The sequence below is a fragment of the Pongo pygmaeus genome, chromosome 2 (genome assembly GCF_028885625.2).
Source record: "Pongo pygmaeus isolate AG05252 chromosome 2, NHGRI_mPonPyg2-v2.0_pri, whole genome shotgun sequence".
Taxonomy (NCBI): Eukaryota; Metazoa; Chordata; class Mammalia; order Primates; family Hominidae; genus Pongo; species Pongo pygmaeus.
This window is the reverse complement of record NC_085930.1, coordinates 174,233,075-174,249,595: the sequence shown is the minus strand read 5'-3', so window position 1 is coordinate 174,249,595 and position 16,521 is coordinate 174,233,075. Positions and strand designations below refer to the sequence as shown.

The following is a 16,521-nucleotide window of genomic DNA, read 5'->3' as shown; positions in this document are numbered from 1 at the left end:
GGAGTACTCATGTTTAACACTAACAACCTATTCTAGCTATTCAATCTTCTGCAGCTCCCCAGTACCATCAGGCCATACTAACATCTGCTCAGAGTAAACAAATTAATATACTCAGAACTCTCTCATCAAAATAACCTTGAAAATAGTTCCAAAAAGTTAAAGAGATTCAGTAACTTTAGGAGTGATGTTGCCGAATGTCTTTCAGGGTTACTCTAAATATCCTCCAGCCCTGAGGCTCAAAGGGCATGTGTGTGACTTCACACTTGCCCACATAAAATATGGTGTACCCAGGAGTGATTCTCCTCAAATTGGGCCACCACCTGAAAAGGCCAAAAATATCTCTGTGACACATCAAACTACTGATAAAGTTTGGGTTTTCCTAAATCTGACTGATTCATTATGGGGATGTACTCCTTTGGCAACCCTGCCTAGATATACCACTTTGAAGCCCAATTTGGAGACCCAGTGGGTGAAACACCTATGACAAATGTTCTTTGTACATCTATGTCTTCCTGTATGTAGAATTTACATGGAAGAATTTATTATCCTAGAAAACACTAGAAAGAGGTTTGGAATTCATGCCAGTGAGTCTGAAATGCTATATTTAAAAAGAATCCATTTTAATACACGGTGCTTTTTATTACTTTCCGGGTCCCTGTAGATATTTTACTAATCTTAATAATCTTGAAGAATGCTGAGTATTTTAAAGAACAAATGAAAACATTGTAAGTATGATATATACACACACGTATACGTGTGTGTGTGTATATATATATATATATATATAATCTAAATTGATTTTATGCAGAACCAACACAGTTGCCATACTAAATTTAGAGTGTGTGTATATGTATATATCCCAAAAAATTCCACAGGCCCCTGGCTGTCTCTACGACCAACTCCATCCTTTCCTATCATTTAATGTAGGTAATACGGACACTAACTTGTGGTATTATATGTCAATAATATGAACTAACGATGGTATAAATTATAGTATATACAAAATTCACTAAATAAAGATGTAAAACATATATCCAGGCCTGTCTGTCAAAGGATTTTATGCATAAATTAAAAGAGAGTACTGTTTCTTTGCAAAGGGTGAGTTAGAGTTCTTTGAATGCTTTTGAAAATAGGTTCAAGATCATTCTACCTCTACAATTACAATAGCTAAATAACTTTGCCTTCCTTGGACAATGTATTGCATTCACTTCAGGAAGAAATGGCAAGAGATACAGAGATGATTCCCCAGGCTACCTTCTATTCACTTTGGGAGTTAGTGGAAGACTGCCCTCTTTCCAACACAGTCGCTGACGAAAGGGATCTATTAAAAAGAATTGCGTTGGTTTACACTGCAGATTGAATGGAGCATTAAACGACTGCATTAGTATGACTGCAGTGGGGGTAATGGTCGCCTCTATAATGTTGTAATAATACTTTCACATACGTGTAATAATTATTCCAGTGTCCGTATCTAATTTATCACGAAATGGTATCCAGCATCTCTCAGGCAAATGCCCCCCTCCCAACTCCCTGTGCCCTACAGTTTTATTCCCCCCCCTCCCCCGGCAAATGTAAACAGATGAGGAAATATGTGTACTTTCAAATCGTCACCCATGTATCATGAAGGTGGGGGATTACTGCAAATCACTTGGAAACCGCTCCCCGGAGGCGTTTAGCGATACCGCCCACCAATACAGCTCAGATGTTCTTAATTTGATCACCCTCCACCTTTTGGGCTGTAATTTTCCAAACAGGCATCTCTCTCATTTGCAAATAAAAGTTACAAATCAATCCACAGATACAGAATGCTGACTTCCCGACACTCAATATCACAGGGTGTCTCTTGAAGAGCTGCCAGGTTGTGACCGATAATGGGGGAGAGGGAAAGGGGGACAGCGAGAGCGAGAGAGAGCGAGAGAGAGAGAGAGACAGACACAGAGAGAGAGAGAGAGATCACTTGCTTCCTTGCTTCCTAAGCCGGGATTTTGCCTGCGATGCGCGGCGAGAGGACTGCGGCGGCTGATTTACACAGTTGGCGCGGAGGAGGGGCCGGGGGTGCGGGGGGGACGCGCTGGCGGAGCTCCGGCGATGGGCTGATCTGGGGGCTCCCGAGCGCCGCTCCCTTGGTGCGCGATTTGGGGGCGGCTGATGGATTTGCATTCAGGTTCCAGCCCTGCGTTTCCTATATTGACTCCTTATACTCGACCTGGCGCTCCAGTTTAGGAGGAGACGTTGGTAAGTAACGTGTAATCCGATTTTAGTTATTTCCTAGGCCATTAAAGTGGCACTTTTAAAGCAGGTCAGTCTTTAAAGATGCCACCGCCGCTGCCGCCGCGAGCGTCTCCTTGGCCTGAAACGTTCGGCAGTCCCCTCCCCCTCCCACCCCCCTCCCCCGCACCTTCTCCCGCTCCAGAAGTGAGGGTGCTTGAATGGCGAGCGGTCAGGGGACTCACTCTCCGCCGACGGGATCGCTTCACCTTCGTGCTTTGCCTGAGATCTCCCAAATCCAAGTGGAATTTGGTGTGCACAGCCATACTGTGTATTTGTATCTTCTCTCCCTCTCTCCTTCTTTCCCCCCCACCTTCGCCGTCTGACCAATGCTGGGATCTGAGATCTAGTCGCCCCCTTCCTGCCTCCTTTCCGCCTCTCCCCACCCTTTTCTTCTCTCATCTACACACCACCCACCCCCCCACTCCCACCCACCTAAAGGGCAAAGAGCAAAGACACCCTGGAAAAGCAAGGGCTAATTCCATCTTCTCGGATGGAAGGAGGCCTCGGGCAGGGATTGCGCTGTGAGTGACAACCTTTGAGGAAGAGAGAAAGAAATCCAGAGTCTGAGCTCAGGCTCTCGGGAACAACGAAGCTCTCCACTGATCGAGAGCACCGAGATTTTAAGTCAAAGGAACCTAGTCCTGGGACACTCACTCTGCCTGCTTGCCTACCAGCCATCGAGGGCATAGGGAGCTGTGGTCGTGAGCTCCGTGTCGCTGGCATCGCCGCGCTAGGTGCGCGCCCGGCTCTCCCATTGGTATGCAGCGACCATTTCCCTGCAAGTCTCAAAGCTGGAAACATTTAAACGGATTACAAGCGTGATTCGGTAGCCTTTCGGAAAGTTGGTGGCCAGAAGAGGAGAAGCTACAAGGCTACAGTATGATGGATACAATTCAGCTTCCCAGAGAGTTTGCCCCTCCTGCTGGGAAGCCCCTCGGAGCAAACCTCGGAGATCTTGAGCACTCTGCACCATAGGTACTCGCCGCCATCCTTTCCTACTTTGCCTAATTGAAACCAGTATTTCTCGTATGTAGGATGTGCATTGTAGAGCACATCGAGTTTGGCCGCGGTGTCTTCTGTACGCTCACAGGTGCTAGGGGTTTGTTGCAGTTTTCAATTGGATCAGTTAGGTGTAAGGACGTTGGTGGAAGGAGGGGTACCAGAGACTAAGATACCCTCGGACCTCTTTTCTGGGTGAAGACATCGTAAGTAACTCCAACAAATAGGCCAGGTGGCAGAGCGAAGGACCCCTCCCCCAGTGGATTGCTCGCTGGTGTTGTAAGAGGTAGAAGGAAAAAGGCTTGAGCTTTCAATAATTTTCCATTTCTAAACAGACCATTGTGCGTTTCGCCTGACGACAGCAGATTAGAAAAGGATCTATAGACGGCTCAAAGCTCTTCAGAAAATGAATGATGCAGCATTTTAATTATTTGTTCTAGGGAAGATAGTTTTGCTTCCATATTGGAATATTTAATCTTAGATCTGAAGAGATTAGTGAGCTGTAAGATCCAGCAGTGGGGAGGAGGAAGTGGGAAGGGGGCACAGCGGGGAGAAAGGGCTTCTTGTCCTCTCTCTGGACAAACAAATGGCTCTGGGCGCTCCCAGCAGGACACGGAAAAAACCGGGGCCCCATGGCTCAATATCCCCTAACTTTTGGAGCCCTCCCTATCCTTTAGACGCGCTATCCTGAGCTAAAGGAAAAGAAAAAGGTGAGATAGCCTTTAGGACATAGCCCAGGTCCAGAACTTAAGGGGTTTTAGTTCAAGAAAGAACAGAGACTTCATTGCCGAGACAACATTTACCGTCATCTGGAAGCTCAGGGCAGCCTCTGGGTTACCCATCGATTCCATCACATCATGGGTTCCGATAAGACCCGATAAATAGTCACCGCCTCTGCACACTGGGTACCCGAAGTGCTCGGCGGGGGATGGGGGGGAGGGTGTGGGTGCCGGCAGCTGGGGAGGGAGAGGGAATTGCTCTGATTCTGAGCTTAGGCTATCGGTATTGGTTTACTTCTTGGCTAAGACCTATGGGAGCAATAGAGTGAGTCTGGAATATTAAGAGTAGAATGTTAGAAAATTCTGCCCTCCTGCTTACTTAGTGTATGGTGGCATGTTTCTAAAATTAGCTACTGTCTGCCAGTGGACTCATGTGCGGTCATTTTAAATGCAAAATATCATGGAAATTGCCTTTGACTGACTTTTAAGAAACACATTGTTAGGTGATTTACCTGTTTTAGAGCAGTAAGAAATTGATATGTAAGCTGTGCTTTGCTTTAAAATTTGCTTTTGTAAAGGGTCCATTAAGGGAAAACCATCTCTACCTACTAACTTTGAGCCCTTGGGCAATTGAGGTTCAGTTTAGTTCTTTAGCAACCAAAAAGTCCCTCCCTTCTCCCCTCCCGGCGAGGAGTTGGTGACAGGATTGGTGTGTGCTGGTGGGGGCAGATGGGGAGCATCCACAGCACACGGGTCCTGTTAATTAGACTCCTTTGCTGCACACTTGGCTCTCCCCAGTTTCCCCACCAAGCTGCATTCCTTCCCAGCAGGCAGGACTGTAGTGCTGTCAGCTGAGCCTTAAAAAAATTCCTCTGAGAGCGTTCCTGAACTATCATCTGGTAGTCCCTCTACAATATAATATCTTCCTTCAATCATCTCCACCCCCACTCCCACTACTCCCTAGGATTCACTCCCCGCAAATTTCACGGAGAAATATTTGAGTTTAAAAAAATAAGAAAGAGAAAGAACGGACAAAAGCATCCAAATCCTTAAATCCACCCCAATCCCGCGAGGTCTTTCCCGGTGGCAGAATGTGAAATGCACCATTGTTACCCAAGTGGTCTGTATCTCCTTCCAGAGAATTGGCTTGTCTCTGTTTTTAAAAAGGTGGAAGAAAAGAAATGCTGTTGAATCCAGGGGATATCGAAGGCTTTGACCTGCAGCACAACAAAAGAATTCCTGGTGCAATGGGATCGAAGCAAAATGCAGGAGAAACTCGGTCCAAGTCTTTCAGGCTGTCTGAGCTCTTATTCGGGACACCCAGGCAGAATCGGACAGATTCAGCTTTTCTGCTTTGGGGACCTGGATTTTCCCCCATCCCCGTCATTGCAGGGAATGGCTGTCCCGTGAAAAAGATAATTACGAAGGATAGTCTCACTTTTCAAACCACCTGCACTAGAGAGAGGAGCTTTGGAAACTAAAGGAGCAAATCATTCAGGGGATGGTTTCCTTGAGAGTTAAAAAAAAAAAAAAAAAAGAAAGAAAGAAAGAAAATGCTTATCCCTGCCCCCCTCCCCCATCTCCACCTTCCCCACCAAAGAAACGTTTCCCATAGGTTGATCTCCTCCCCCTTCTCTCGTTTCTTATTTTGCCAATTTGTGTTCTCTACCCCTCTACTTCTTTTCCCTACACACACACACACACTCTCTCTCTCTCTCACTCAACTGTATAGTCAGGGGTTCCTAGTGCTCGCTCCCGAACCCATGCTAAGCGCGTTCCCTTTGGAGCTCATTTTCATGACGTGGAATGCCGGGTTCAGGGTTATAGCACATACATATTTTTAAAGCCGGAGCGAGAGAAGTCTGAGATTCTGCACTGTGATTGAGCCTTCCTTCCTGCCTCCCTCCTGCGCTTCCTCCCAGTGCCCAATGATGTGCTGTGGGTACCCAAAGAGAGCAGCCACCGCGGCGGCAGCGGCAGGGGCAGCAGAGCTGGAAGCCTGCTGCAGCCCCTTCTCCTCCCTCCTCTATTGAGTGTGCCAAGCGGCAGTTCTGCATCCTAAAGAAGCCCATTGAAGAGCCCATTGCATTCCCAGCACGTCTCAAGCTTGCTGCTTTTTTTTTTTTTCCTCTTAGTCCCCCCGCCCAACCCCCTTTATCCCCTTTTGCTTCAGCTTCAGCAAAGCAAAGGGAGGGGGAGGGAAAGAGAGAGAATCCTTAAACTCAAGCTTTTTTTTTTTTTCTTTTTCTTTTCACGGTTCCATGCTAATAAATAAATAAATTACAAAAAAACCCGAAACCCAAAAAACTCTGGCAAAATAGGTAAGTCCAACACATCTGTAGCCTTTTTTGCCTAAACCACAGGGACCTGATAAACAAGAAAAATATTTAAGATGGTGAAGAAAGAACTTAAGTAGATTTTAATATTTCATAAGGGAGATGGAAGACTAATTGATACTGCAATGTAGGCTTTTCTGTCTCCCCGTTTTTCATTTAATTGTTTTTAATTTTTGAGTATTGCATGTCTGAGGCAGATTTCTCTTTGCTTTCTCACCGTATCTCCTTTCTTTACAGCTGTGAACATTATAGGCAAGTGTAATGTGAAGATTTATTGTTTTCACTTTTCCTATAAATTATATCATTGTGTTTTAAGAAGAAGGTTGATGAAATATATCTTTCTGTGTGCTATCTGTGAGGAAAATATATGCTAGAAACTTTGGTTTATTTTTGTTGATTAAAATCAGCTATTCAATTTTGATTGATATTTTAGTGACTCAGGGAGGACAGTGTAATAAAATTGCATTATTATCATTTATGTAAACATTTTCATATACTGATGTTATTAGGCAAGGAAAACGATGCATAGAGGAAGATTATGTATCAGAATAGTGCACTGCATTTGTTTCTTCTGATTGGAAAAGAATGGTATCTTTTTTGAAATTTATTTCATGTGATAGATCATTTATCAGCAGGTAAGAATAGAGGTTTCCACTCTCTCTTGACTTTAACTACCCACCTCCCCTCTAACCAGCCACCTGCTCTTCCAGCTTTTTACAGGGTTCCTCAGTTGATCTTGAAGGAGCAGATACACATTCCAAACTAAGCTTTGCAAATCTTTTAATTCAGACACTTTCAGACTCAGCATCCTCTAGCTGTCCCTATCTTTAGCTCTGACAATTGCATGGGCATGTTTTTTAGAAGGGCTAATCACTCCTACATGTTTTAAATAGTAAAATGATAAAAATATATACAAATTATTTATTAAAGAAGATGACAATAATCTATTTTTGGGCAAGGAGATGTGGACATATAGTGTACATACTGACTATACACTGTAATAAAGCATGTTATGATCATTTCATAAAAATAAATCTTAAGTTTTCCTGAGATGCTGATCATTTTACACATCTCAACATCTGATATTGAGCAATAGGCTCATACTTTATCACACAAATCAATATAATAATTTTGGAGTATATCGTGTCTTTTTAATAGTCAAAACCTATAATTCAAAGAACATATTTTTCCCATCAGAGTTCCAATCAGATTTATTTTGAGTATCTTTGATGTCAACATGAGTTTTAACAGGCAAACGGGTGTAATGGCCACATTACTGCCATTATTACTTAATCTGCCTATGCCTAAAAGGAAGTACGATATACCAGTTCTGTTGTTTGTTATACAGAGGCAATGCAGGCTGCTTTTGTTCATGCGATATGCCGTTTACCAAGTATGGCTTGGTTCAGGAAAATGTCACTGCATGGTTCAATATTTCAGAGTCTCCTAAGTTTAAAATATAGGACACACTCTAAACATTAAGTATGTTGCTAGCTCATTTTGAGTGTCACTTCAACAATTGCTGAAGTTTTTATATAGCTCTTAAAATGCCCCACATGTAGGAGTCAATTAAAATAGTACATATGACTAAAAGCTAAAAATCTGCATTTTTATTTCTGTTGCAGTTTTGTAATCAACCACGAACGATGAAACCTTCCATAGCTGAGATGCTTCACAGAGGAAGGATGTTGTGGATAATTCTTCTAAGCACAATTGCTCTAGGATGGACTACCCCGATTCCCCTAATAGAGGACTCAGAGGAAATAGATGAGCCCTGTTTTGATCCATGCTACTGTGAAGTTAAAGAAAGCCTCTTTCATATACATTGTGACAGTAAAGGATTTACAAATATTAGTCAGATTACCGAGTTCTGGTCAAGACCTTTTAAACTGTATCTGCAGAGGAATTCTATGAGGAAATTATACACCAACAGTTTTCTTCATTTGAATAATGCTGTGTCTATTAATCTTGGGAACAATGCATTGCAGGACATTCAGACTGGAGCTTTCAATGGTCTTAAGATTTTAAAGAGACTATATCTACATGAAAACAAACTGGATGTCTTCAGAAATGACACCTTCCTCGGCTTGGAAAGTCTAGAATATCTACAGGCAGACTACAATGTCATTAAACGTATTGAGAGTGGGGCATTTCGGAACCTAAGTAAATTGAGGGTTCTGATTTTAAATGATAATCTCATCCCCATGCTTCCAACCAATTTATTTAAGGCTGTCTCTTTAACCCATTTGGACCTACGTGGAAATAGGTTAAAGGTTCTTTTTTACCGAGGAATGCTAGATCACATTGGCAGAAGCCTGATGGAGCTCCAGCTGGAAGAAAACCCTTGGAACTGTACATGTGAAATTGTACAACTGAAGAGTTGGCTGGAACGCATTCCTTATACTGCCCTGGTGGGAGACATTACCTGTGAGACCCCTTTCCACTTCCATGGAAAGGACCTACGAGAAATCAGGAAGACAGAACTCTGTCCCTTGTTGTCTGACTCTGAGGTAGAGGCTAGTTTGGGAATTCCTCATTTGTCCTCAAGTAAAGAGAATGCATGGCCCACTAAGCCTTCTTCGATGCTATCCTCTGTTCATTTCACTGCTTCTTCTGTTGAATACAAGTCCTCAAATAAACAGCCTAAGCCCACCAAACAGCCTCGAACACCAAGGCCACCCTCCACCTCCCAAGCTTTATATCCTGGTCCAAACCAGCCTCCCATTGCTCCTTATCAGACCAGACCACCAATCCCCATTATATGCCCCACTGGGTGTACCTGTAATTTGCACATCAATGACCTTGGCTTGACTGTCAACTGCAAAGAGCGAGGATTTAATAACATTTCTGAACTTCTTCCAAGGCCCTTGAACGCCAAGAAACTGTATCTGAGTAGCAATCTGATTCAGAAAATATACCGTTCTGATTTTTGGAATTTTTCTTCCTTGGATCTCTTGCATCTGGGGAACAATCGTATTTCCTATGTCCAAGATGGGGCCTTTATCAACTTGCCCAATTTAAAGAGCCTCTTCCTTAATGGCAACGATATAGAGAAGCTGACACCGGGCATGTTCCGAGGCCTACAGAGTTTGCACTACTTGTACTTTGAGTTCAATGTCATCCGGGAAATCCAGCCTGCAGCCTTCAGCCTCATGCCCAACTTGAAGCTGCTATTCCTCAATAATAACTTACTGAGGACTCTGCCAACAGATGCCTTTGCAGGCACATCCCTGGCCCGGCTCAACCTGAGGAAGAACTACTTCCTCTATCTTCCTGTGGCTGGTGTCCTGGAACACTTGAATGCCATTGTCCAGATAGACCTCAATGAGAATCCTTGGGACTGCACTTGTGACCTGGTCCCCTTTAAACAGTGGATCGAAACCATCAGCTCAGTCAGTGTGGTTGGTGATGTGCTTTGCAGGAGCCCTGAGAACCTCACGCACCGTGATGTGCGCACTATTGAGCTGGAAGTTCTTTGCCCAGAGATGCTGCACATTGCACCAGCTGGAGCATCCCCAGCCCAGCCTGGAGATTCTCACCTTATTGGGGCACCAACCAGTGCATCACCTTATGAGTTTTCTCCTCCTGGGGGCCCTGTGCCACTTTCTGTGTTAATTCTCAGCCTGCTGGTTCTGTTTTTCTCAGCAGTCTTTGTTGCTGCAGGCCTCTTTGCCTATGTGCTCCGACGGCGTCGAAAGAAGCTGCCCTTCAGAAGCAAGCGGCAGGAAGGTGTGGACCTTACTGGCATCCAAATGCAATGCCACCGGCTGTTTGAGGATGGTGGAAGTGGTGGTGGCGGAAGTGGGGGTGGAGGTCGACCAACTCTTTCCTCTCCAGAGAAGGCCCCTCCCGTGGGTCATGTGTATGAGTACATCCCCCACCCAGTTACCCAAATGTGCAACAACCCCATCTACAAGCCTCGTGAGGAGGAGGAGGTGGCTGTTTCATCAGCCCAAGAAGCAGGGAGTGCAGAACGTGGGGGTCCAGGGACACAACCACCGGGAATGGGTGAGGCTCTCCTAGGAAGTGAGCAGTTTGCTGAGACACCCAAGGAGAACCATAGTAACTACCGGACCTTGCTGGAAAAAGAGAAGGAGTGGGCCCTAGCAGTGTCCAGCTCCCAGCTTAACACCATAGTGACGGTGAATCACCATCACCCTCACCACCCAGCAGTTGGTGGGGTTTCAGGAGTAGTTGGGGGAACTGGGGGAGACTTGGCAGGGTTCCGCCACCATGAGAAAAATGGTGGGGTGGTGCTGTTTCCTCCTGGGGGAGGCTGTGGTGGTAGCAGTATGCTACTAGATCGAGAGAGGCCACAGCCTGCCCCCTGCACAGTGGGATTTGTGGACTGTCTCTATGGAACAGTGCCCAAATTAAAGGAACTGCACGTGCACCCTCCTGGCATGCAATACCCAGACTTACAGCAGGATGCCAGGCTCAAAGAAACCCTTCTCTTCTCGGCTGGAAAGGGCTTCACAGACCACCAAACCCAAAAAAGTGATTACCTCGAGTTAAGGGCCAAACTTCAAACCAAGCCGGATTACCTCGAAGTCCTGGAGAAGACAACGTATAGGTTCTAACAGAGAGAAGAAAATATATTAGTGCTTTTTTTTTTTCAAAAGAAAAGGAAAATAAAAGAAATATATCCCTTGCTCCCTTTACACTTGTCCCAATAACTCCATCCTCCATCCTCACGATCTTCCCTGCCCTGAACAAAACTAAAACCGCATGATAACTAGAGAATACAGATGTATGCTCTCCCTTCTCAGATGCGATTTGGAGGAAGGGCCATACTCAGATCATTAATCAATGAAGTGCCTTCGCAGACTTTTGCCAGCAAATGTTATCATTATTTTTTTATACTGAAACTTGAGACTTTGTGCCATGTATAAGGTATACTGGGGATCATTGTATGGATCCTAATTAAGTAAAATTCAGTGTGTCTTTTTATTTTCAGTAACTATTTTTTTTTTAGTTGTAGTTTTGATTTAAAGGGGGGGGAACAAGTTGACATTTGTCATTTGTGGCTTTCTTATCATCATTGCACAGATTCTGTACATGTATTAACAATGCAGTTTGCTGCATGCCTGGAAACTGCAAGATGGGGAGGGAGGGGGCGGGTCTTGCTCGAATGTTCTCACTCACTATCTTGTCTCTCATACACATATCCATCTGCAGACCGTGGTCCCTAAACCTGCAGTTTCTTCCTGCTGGTGCAGGTACACACACACACACACACACACACACACACGCTCCATACCATTTCCATTCAACCCAATCTGCTTAGTTCGGGTTTGATCCATTTTTCTCCTCTCCATAGTTCTACTATCCTTCACTGCTAGTGTACAGCCCACAACATCTCTCCTACCACCCCGGGAAAAGTCACATTCTAGGCTGGATTCTACTGAAGTGGAGGCCTTTCTAGGCTGGATTCTACTGAAGTGGAGGCCTTTCTAGGCTGGATTCTACTGAAGTGGAGGCCTGGTGGTTTAACAGCCGAAGACACGCGCCTAGGGATGAGCACCCTCTTTGTGACACTTCATCCTGATGCCAAGATTTTTTGGAGAACATCTGCACTTTCTTATATATATATATAATATTAAAAAAAGCAACTGGGTATATATCACTAACAGCTTTGTAGGAAGCACTTTTAATGTTTTCTCTCTCACACACAAAGATTCAAAAGAAATGTGCATATATTTATTCTGTAATTTCAGTGATTATAAATTGTAAAGGTAATGTTTAATCATTGTATAGTGATTATGCGTCTGGTATAGCTTTCCTAATAAAAAGTTTTTGAAAAACATAATACATTATATATAGAGGATACAAAGCTTGAACCTTAAACTCCAGCTATGCCATGCCTTTCGTGCTCCCGTTTTAAAAAATGATTTCTTTTACTTGTTACACAGAAAGTAATTTATTAACGGGTTTGATGCACTGTGATGTTGATAAATCTTATATCCCACCATCTCTAGTCCAAACCAGGATACAACTGAGACTTAAAATGTGACTTACGGTTTACTTTTTTTTCCTTGAATTATGAATTTCAATCTTAGTAAGCAATGACGCACTGTTTCCCAAGCAAGATGCAAGGGGGGAGAAAATGAAGTAACTAGATCGCTAAGAAGTACAGGATTAATTAGGAGAAGGTAATCAAGGATCCATACATCTTAAGATAATAAATGAGATAAAGAAATTGGAAAGTAAAATTGCTATTGTTTTTAAACTATGTAGTCCAATTACATGCACACCCTCACACACCCACACGCTTCCACACACACCCACACAACCCAATAAATATCAAAGGCCTTGGGGCCAATTTAGATGGCCACAATCCTGTGAAAGCTGTCACTTATATTTGCTTACCATCTTCCAACCACTTACAGCAACTGGCCCCAATAACGCTTCAACTAAGTCAGAGGATGCTGAGTGAGTTTTCCGTCATATGACACTAAAATTATGTTGAAAAATTAACCTGACAACAAGCCAAGTTTAGATCCATTTATATGTGAGCGAAACCAAAGAATATTGGATTTTTATGGTGCCGGTATCAAATTGGTGGAGGAAACTTAAGAAAACAGACCTATGAGGCAGGCACTTATCTAAGCAAGCCATTAGAGGGCAGCAGAGTTCCAGAGATACACTGACCCAGGACCTGCAGAACGGTGCAGTGAGGTCAGTGTTCTCTGCTAGGGTTTCCTCAAAGTGCCCATAGTAGGAATTATCATTACGTGTTGAATGTAATTCATCACAAGTCACTGAAGCCTTACATCACAATTTTTTCCACAAAAAGAGAATGAGTCTAGCAGCTTCTGAAGGTGTGTGACTACAATAGCACGAAGGCATTGTAGTAACAAAATGAAAAGCTCCATGAATGTCTACAAGAATATATTTATATTTCTCTTGATTAATTACATAGAAATATCAGCATAGGTATGCATAAAAATAAAAAAGACAAGTATATACATATAAAATTGCAGTTTTGGGGCACTTGGCATGTATCTATAACTTTTATGCTCAATTATTTGAATATAATTTGGAATTATTTTAAAAGGAAAAAGCCCATGAACATCATTCACTTTATCTCTCTGTGTAATATTGAAATGAAGCTCTTATGCAGAAGAGTCAAGCCCATTATTAAATAAGTGTCATTCTTCTTTTTTATCTTCTCCTTTTCTTTCTTGTTTTCTTTTTTTATTTTCCCACAAATCACCTTTCTTCTGGTTATCCCACCTCCTTTATTCTTTCTAATCATCTGTCTCTTTTTTTAAGGTGCATAAAACCAATATTACACTTTAAGTGTTTTAAAATCCAAATTACAGAGTCTCTCTGAACTAGCAATTTATCATACTTCCATTCTTCCTAATCAAATGGTTTGGGGAATAATAGAAAGCATATGCATAGTAAAAACTTAAAAGTGCAAAGCTAGATGCTTCAGATAATAGTCCTCATTTCCTTAATGACCACGCACATATTCATAACACAGCATATTATACAAATCAGGCTGAAGTACAATCTCAAAAGACCCTGGTGCTTTCAACGTTTGAAAAATGAGTGTCCATAAACAATATCAAATCACAATATAACTTCATAATTATAATGTTTATATTTCACTTATTAAATACAGAAAGTAAGACTGTTTGGTCTTAAATATAGGTGGTACTTTCACCCTTGAATGAGAAATAAATTTATTTATTTAGTAAAAATAAATTTATATGAGAATGGAATTTTGTATTTAAGGGAATAGTTTTTTGCTTTTATGAAATTTTCTACTCCCTGGTTAGGACATTTATTTTTGCTGTGCATTAAAGTTACCTAAGTTAGCTTCAATTTATAATACTAGATCTGTTTTCATTAAACACGATGGATATTAATGTAGGTACTATGATTATAATATGTTTTATGTTTTTGCTGCAGTAAAATATTTATTTTTAAGAAAAAGTGGGATTACTAATTCACTTCATTGTGATGACTAACTTGACTAAAGCAGACCCAGTTCTGGCAGATATTTGCTATTATTCACTGCTATTTTTATTACTAAGTATAGTAATAATATTTAGAAACAATAAAAATATTGTAATATCTCTTAAACTATAAGAGGATTAGTGAGAAATAATTGGAAATGAACTATTAGTTTAATTCAATAAGTTTTAACACCATGTTATACATCATATGTGGTATTATTTATGTAGATGTTTTTATATTTTTATTTAGAATGCTATATTATTTTATGTAATTGCAAATACTTAAAAATAAGGATGATGAACACTGTAACTTTAATAAATTTTAGAGAGAGGGAATCAAAAGGAAAATTTAATGACTGAGCTTGAAGATTTCTTTTGAAACCTGGCAATATTACTTTAAACCCTCTATATTTGAAAAGATATGTTTAGGATTATGAAAATTTATAATGCAATTATAGAACAGAATAACTTTAACCATCACAACACATTATTTTGATTCACTTAGTGTAAATTCATTATTCGTACAGTCCTGTCCTTTTGCAATTATGTTGTCTAGGCCAATAAATGCTACACTTTTGTGAAATGGCTATGACAAAGGAAGCATTAATGAAATGCTACACAAAATTTGAGAAATACGACTATAACAAGTCAAGATAATGTGACAGGAAGTGGTTATCAATGGACACTCCATCTTAAGTGATTTGAGCTAGTTTCATTTGAACTTAGACATTTATAACTTACACTTAGCTCAAAATTTTCCACTGAATATTCAGGTGAACAGAACACAAATAAGTATCACTAAAATCACCGTATTCACTTCAATATACTATGTTCTGTTTAATATACTATAGGCCTTTGAAAAGTAATAGGAGCAATAACACATGTGTAACTGGGCCATTGTGTGTGTGTGTGTGTGTGTGTGTATATATATATAGTACTATTATATATGTATATACATTGTATATACATGTATATAGTTTATATATGCTGAATTTTACTTATATGTAAATTACACATTTTTTATTACATGTATAACAATTTCTGTTTTATGCATTTATTTTTCTTGCTTCTGTCTAGCCACCATCCAAGAGAAGCTGGATGAAATTTTGAGTCTTCACTTTCGTAATATTCACATGTAAAAAGTAACACTGTAATTAATATTTCTGAATTTAAAAGTTATTTTATCTTCCAATTTGTTTCATTTTGTTATTTAAATCATAGGGGATACATCTCAGTGAGATTGTGATTTATTTTAAGTCTTCAGAAGTCTTCAGAGTATAGGAACTAATTTCTTCATATAAGTATGCAACATAAGTCTAATAAAAAGCAAGTACTTATTTTTCCATTTTTCTATTTATAGAATAAATTTTACAGGTAAAAACAATTTTAATAACTTCATTAATTAGACAAGACCTTTTAAATTTATCTAGGTCTGTAGGAAAAGTGAGATCTTAAAGGTGAAATACAAGAGAAGTAAGGTCCAGTTTAAGACATCCAACATCGTGTTTTACTTTTAAAACATCATCCTTAAATTAAAATGTTTGATAATAGTAGTAATAATAATAAACAAATATTACCATCTTTAGTTTGCTTATAGGGAATCTGAATTGAAGGAACATAATTTTTATATGGAGAAATCAAGTGTATACCAGGGGTTAGTAGTTGTGAAGAGGCAACATGCTATGGCCATCTTCTTTAATTTTGGTAATTTTTACTCTTGATAATACAAATTCTTGAGAAAATGTATTTTTTTCTATTGCACTTACATAGATGATTTTTTACATTAAAAAATTCTAATAGAAAATAATTCTTGTGGTGGATTTCAAAGATATACAGCCCAAAGGCATCATAATAAATTTACAGTTCGACCCAAACCAACTCCTACAGTACCATTAAACTTTAAAACCCAATGAATGTTAGTAAAACATCTTCTTCACCACCCAGTAACAGAAAGGCTCAGCATGCCTAATTAAATGTTTCTTGGCCAAGCGCAGTGGCTCACGCCTGTCATCTCAGCACTTTCAGAGGCCGAGGCGGGTGGATCACGAGGTCAGGAGATCGAGACCATCCTGGATAACACGGTGAAACCCCGTCTCTACTAAAAATACAAAAAATTAGCCGGGCGTGTTGGCAGGTGCCTGTAGTCCCAGCTACTTGGGAGGCTGAGGCAGGAGAATGGTGTGAACCCAGGAGGTGGAACTTGCAGTAAGCCGAGATTGCGCCACTGCA

General features: G+C 41.1%; 1 protein-coding gene across 3 annotated transcripts; it reads left to right on the top strand.

The window, feature by feature from the left end:
• Positions 1-2,044: 2,044 nt before the first annotated feature.
• On the top strand, positions 2,045-12,208 carry SLITRK3 (SLIT and NTRK like family member 3). Of its 3 annotated transcripts, none has more exons than XM_054483513.2 (2): positions 2,045-2,235; positions 7,951-12,208. In XM_054483513.2, exon 2 carries the CDS (start codon positions 7,972-7,974, stop codon positions 10,903-10,905), a length of 2,934 nt encoding a protein of 977 aa, XP_054339488.1. In that variant the 5' UTR covers positions 2,045-2,235; positions 7,951-7,971; the 3' UTR covers positions 10,906-12,208. The 3 variants fall into 3 exon arrangements, with proteins under 3 accessions (XP_054339488.1, XP_054339487.1, XP_054339489.1); XM_054483512.2 differs by lacking the exon at positions 2,045-2,235 and adding an exon at positions 2,621-3,246; XM_054483514.1 differs by lacking the exon at positions 2,045-2,235 and adding an exon at positions 6,275-6,310.
• Positions 12,209-16,521: the final 4,313 nt, after the last annotated feature.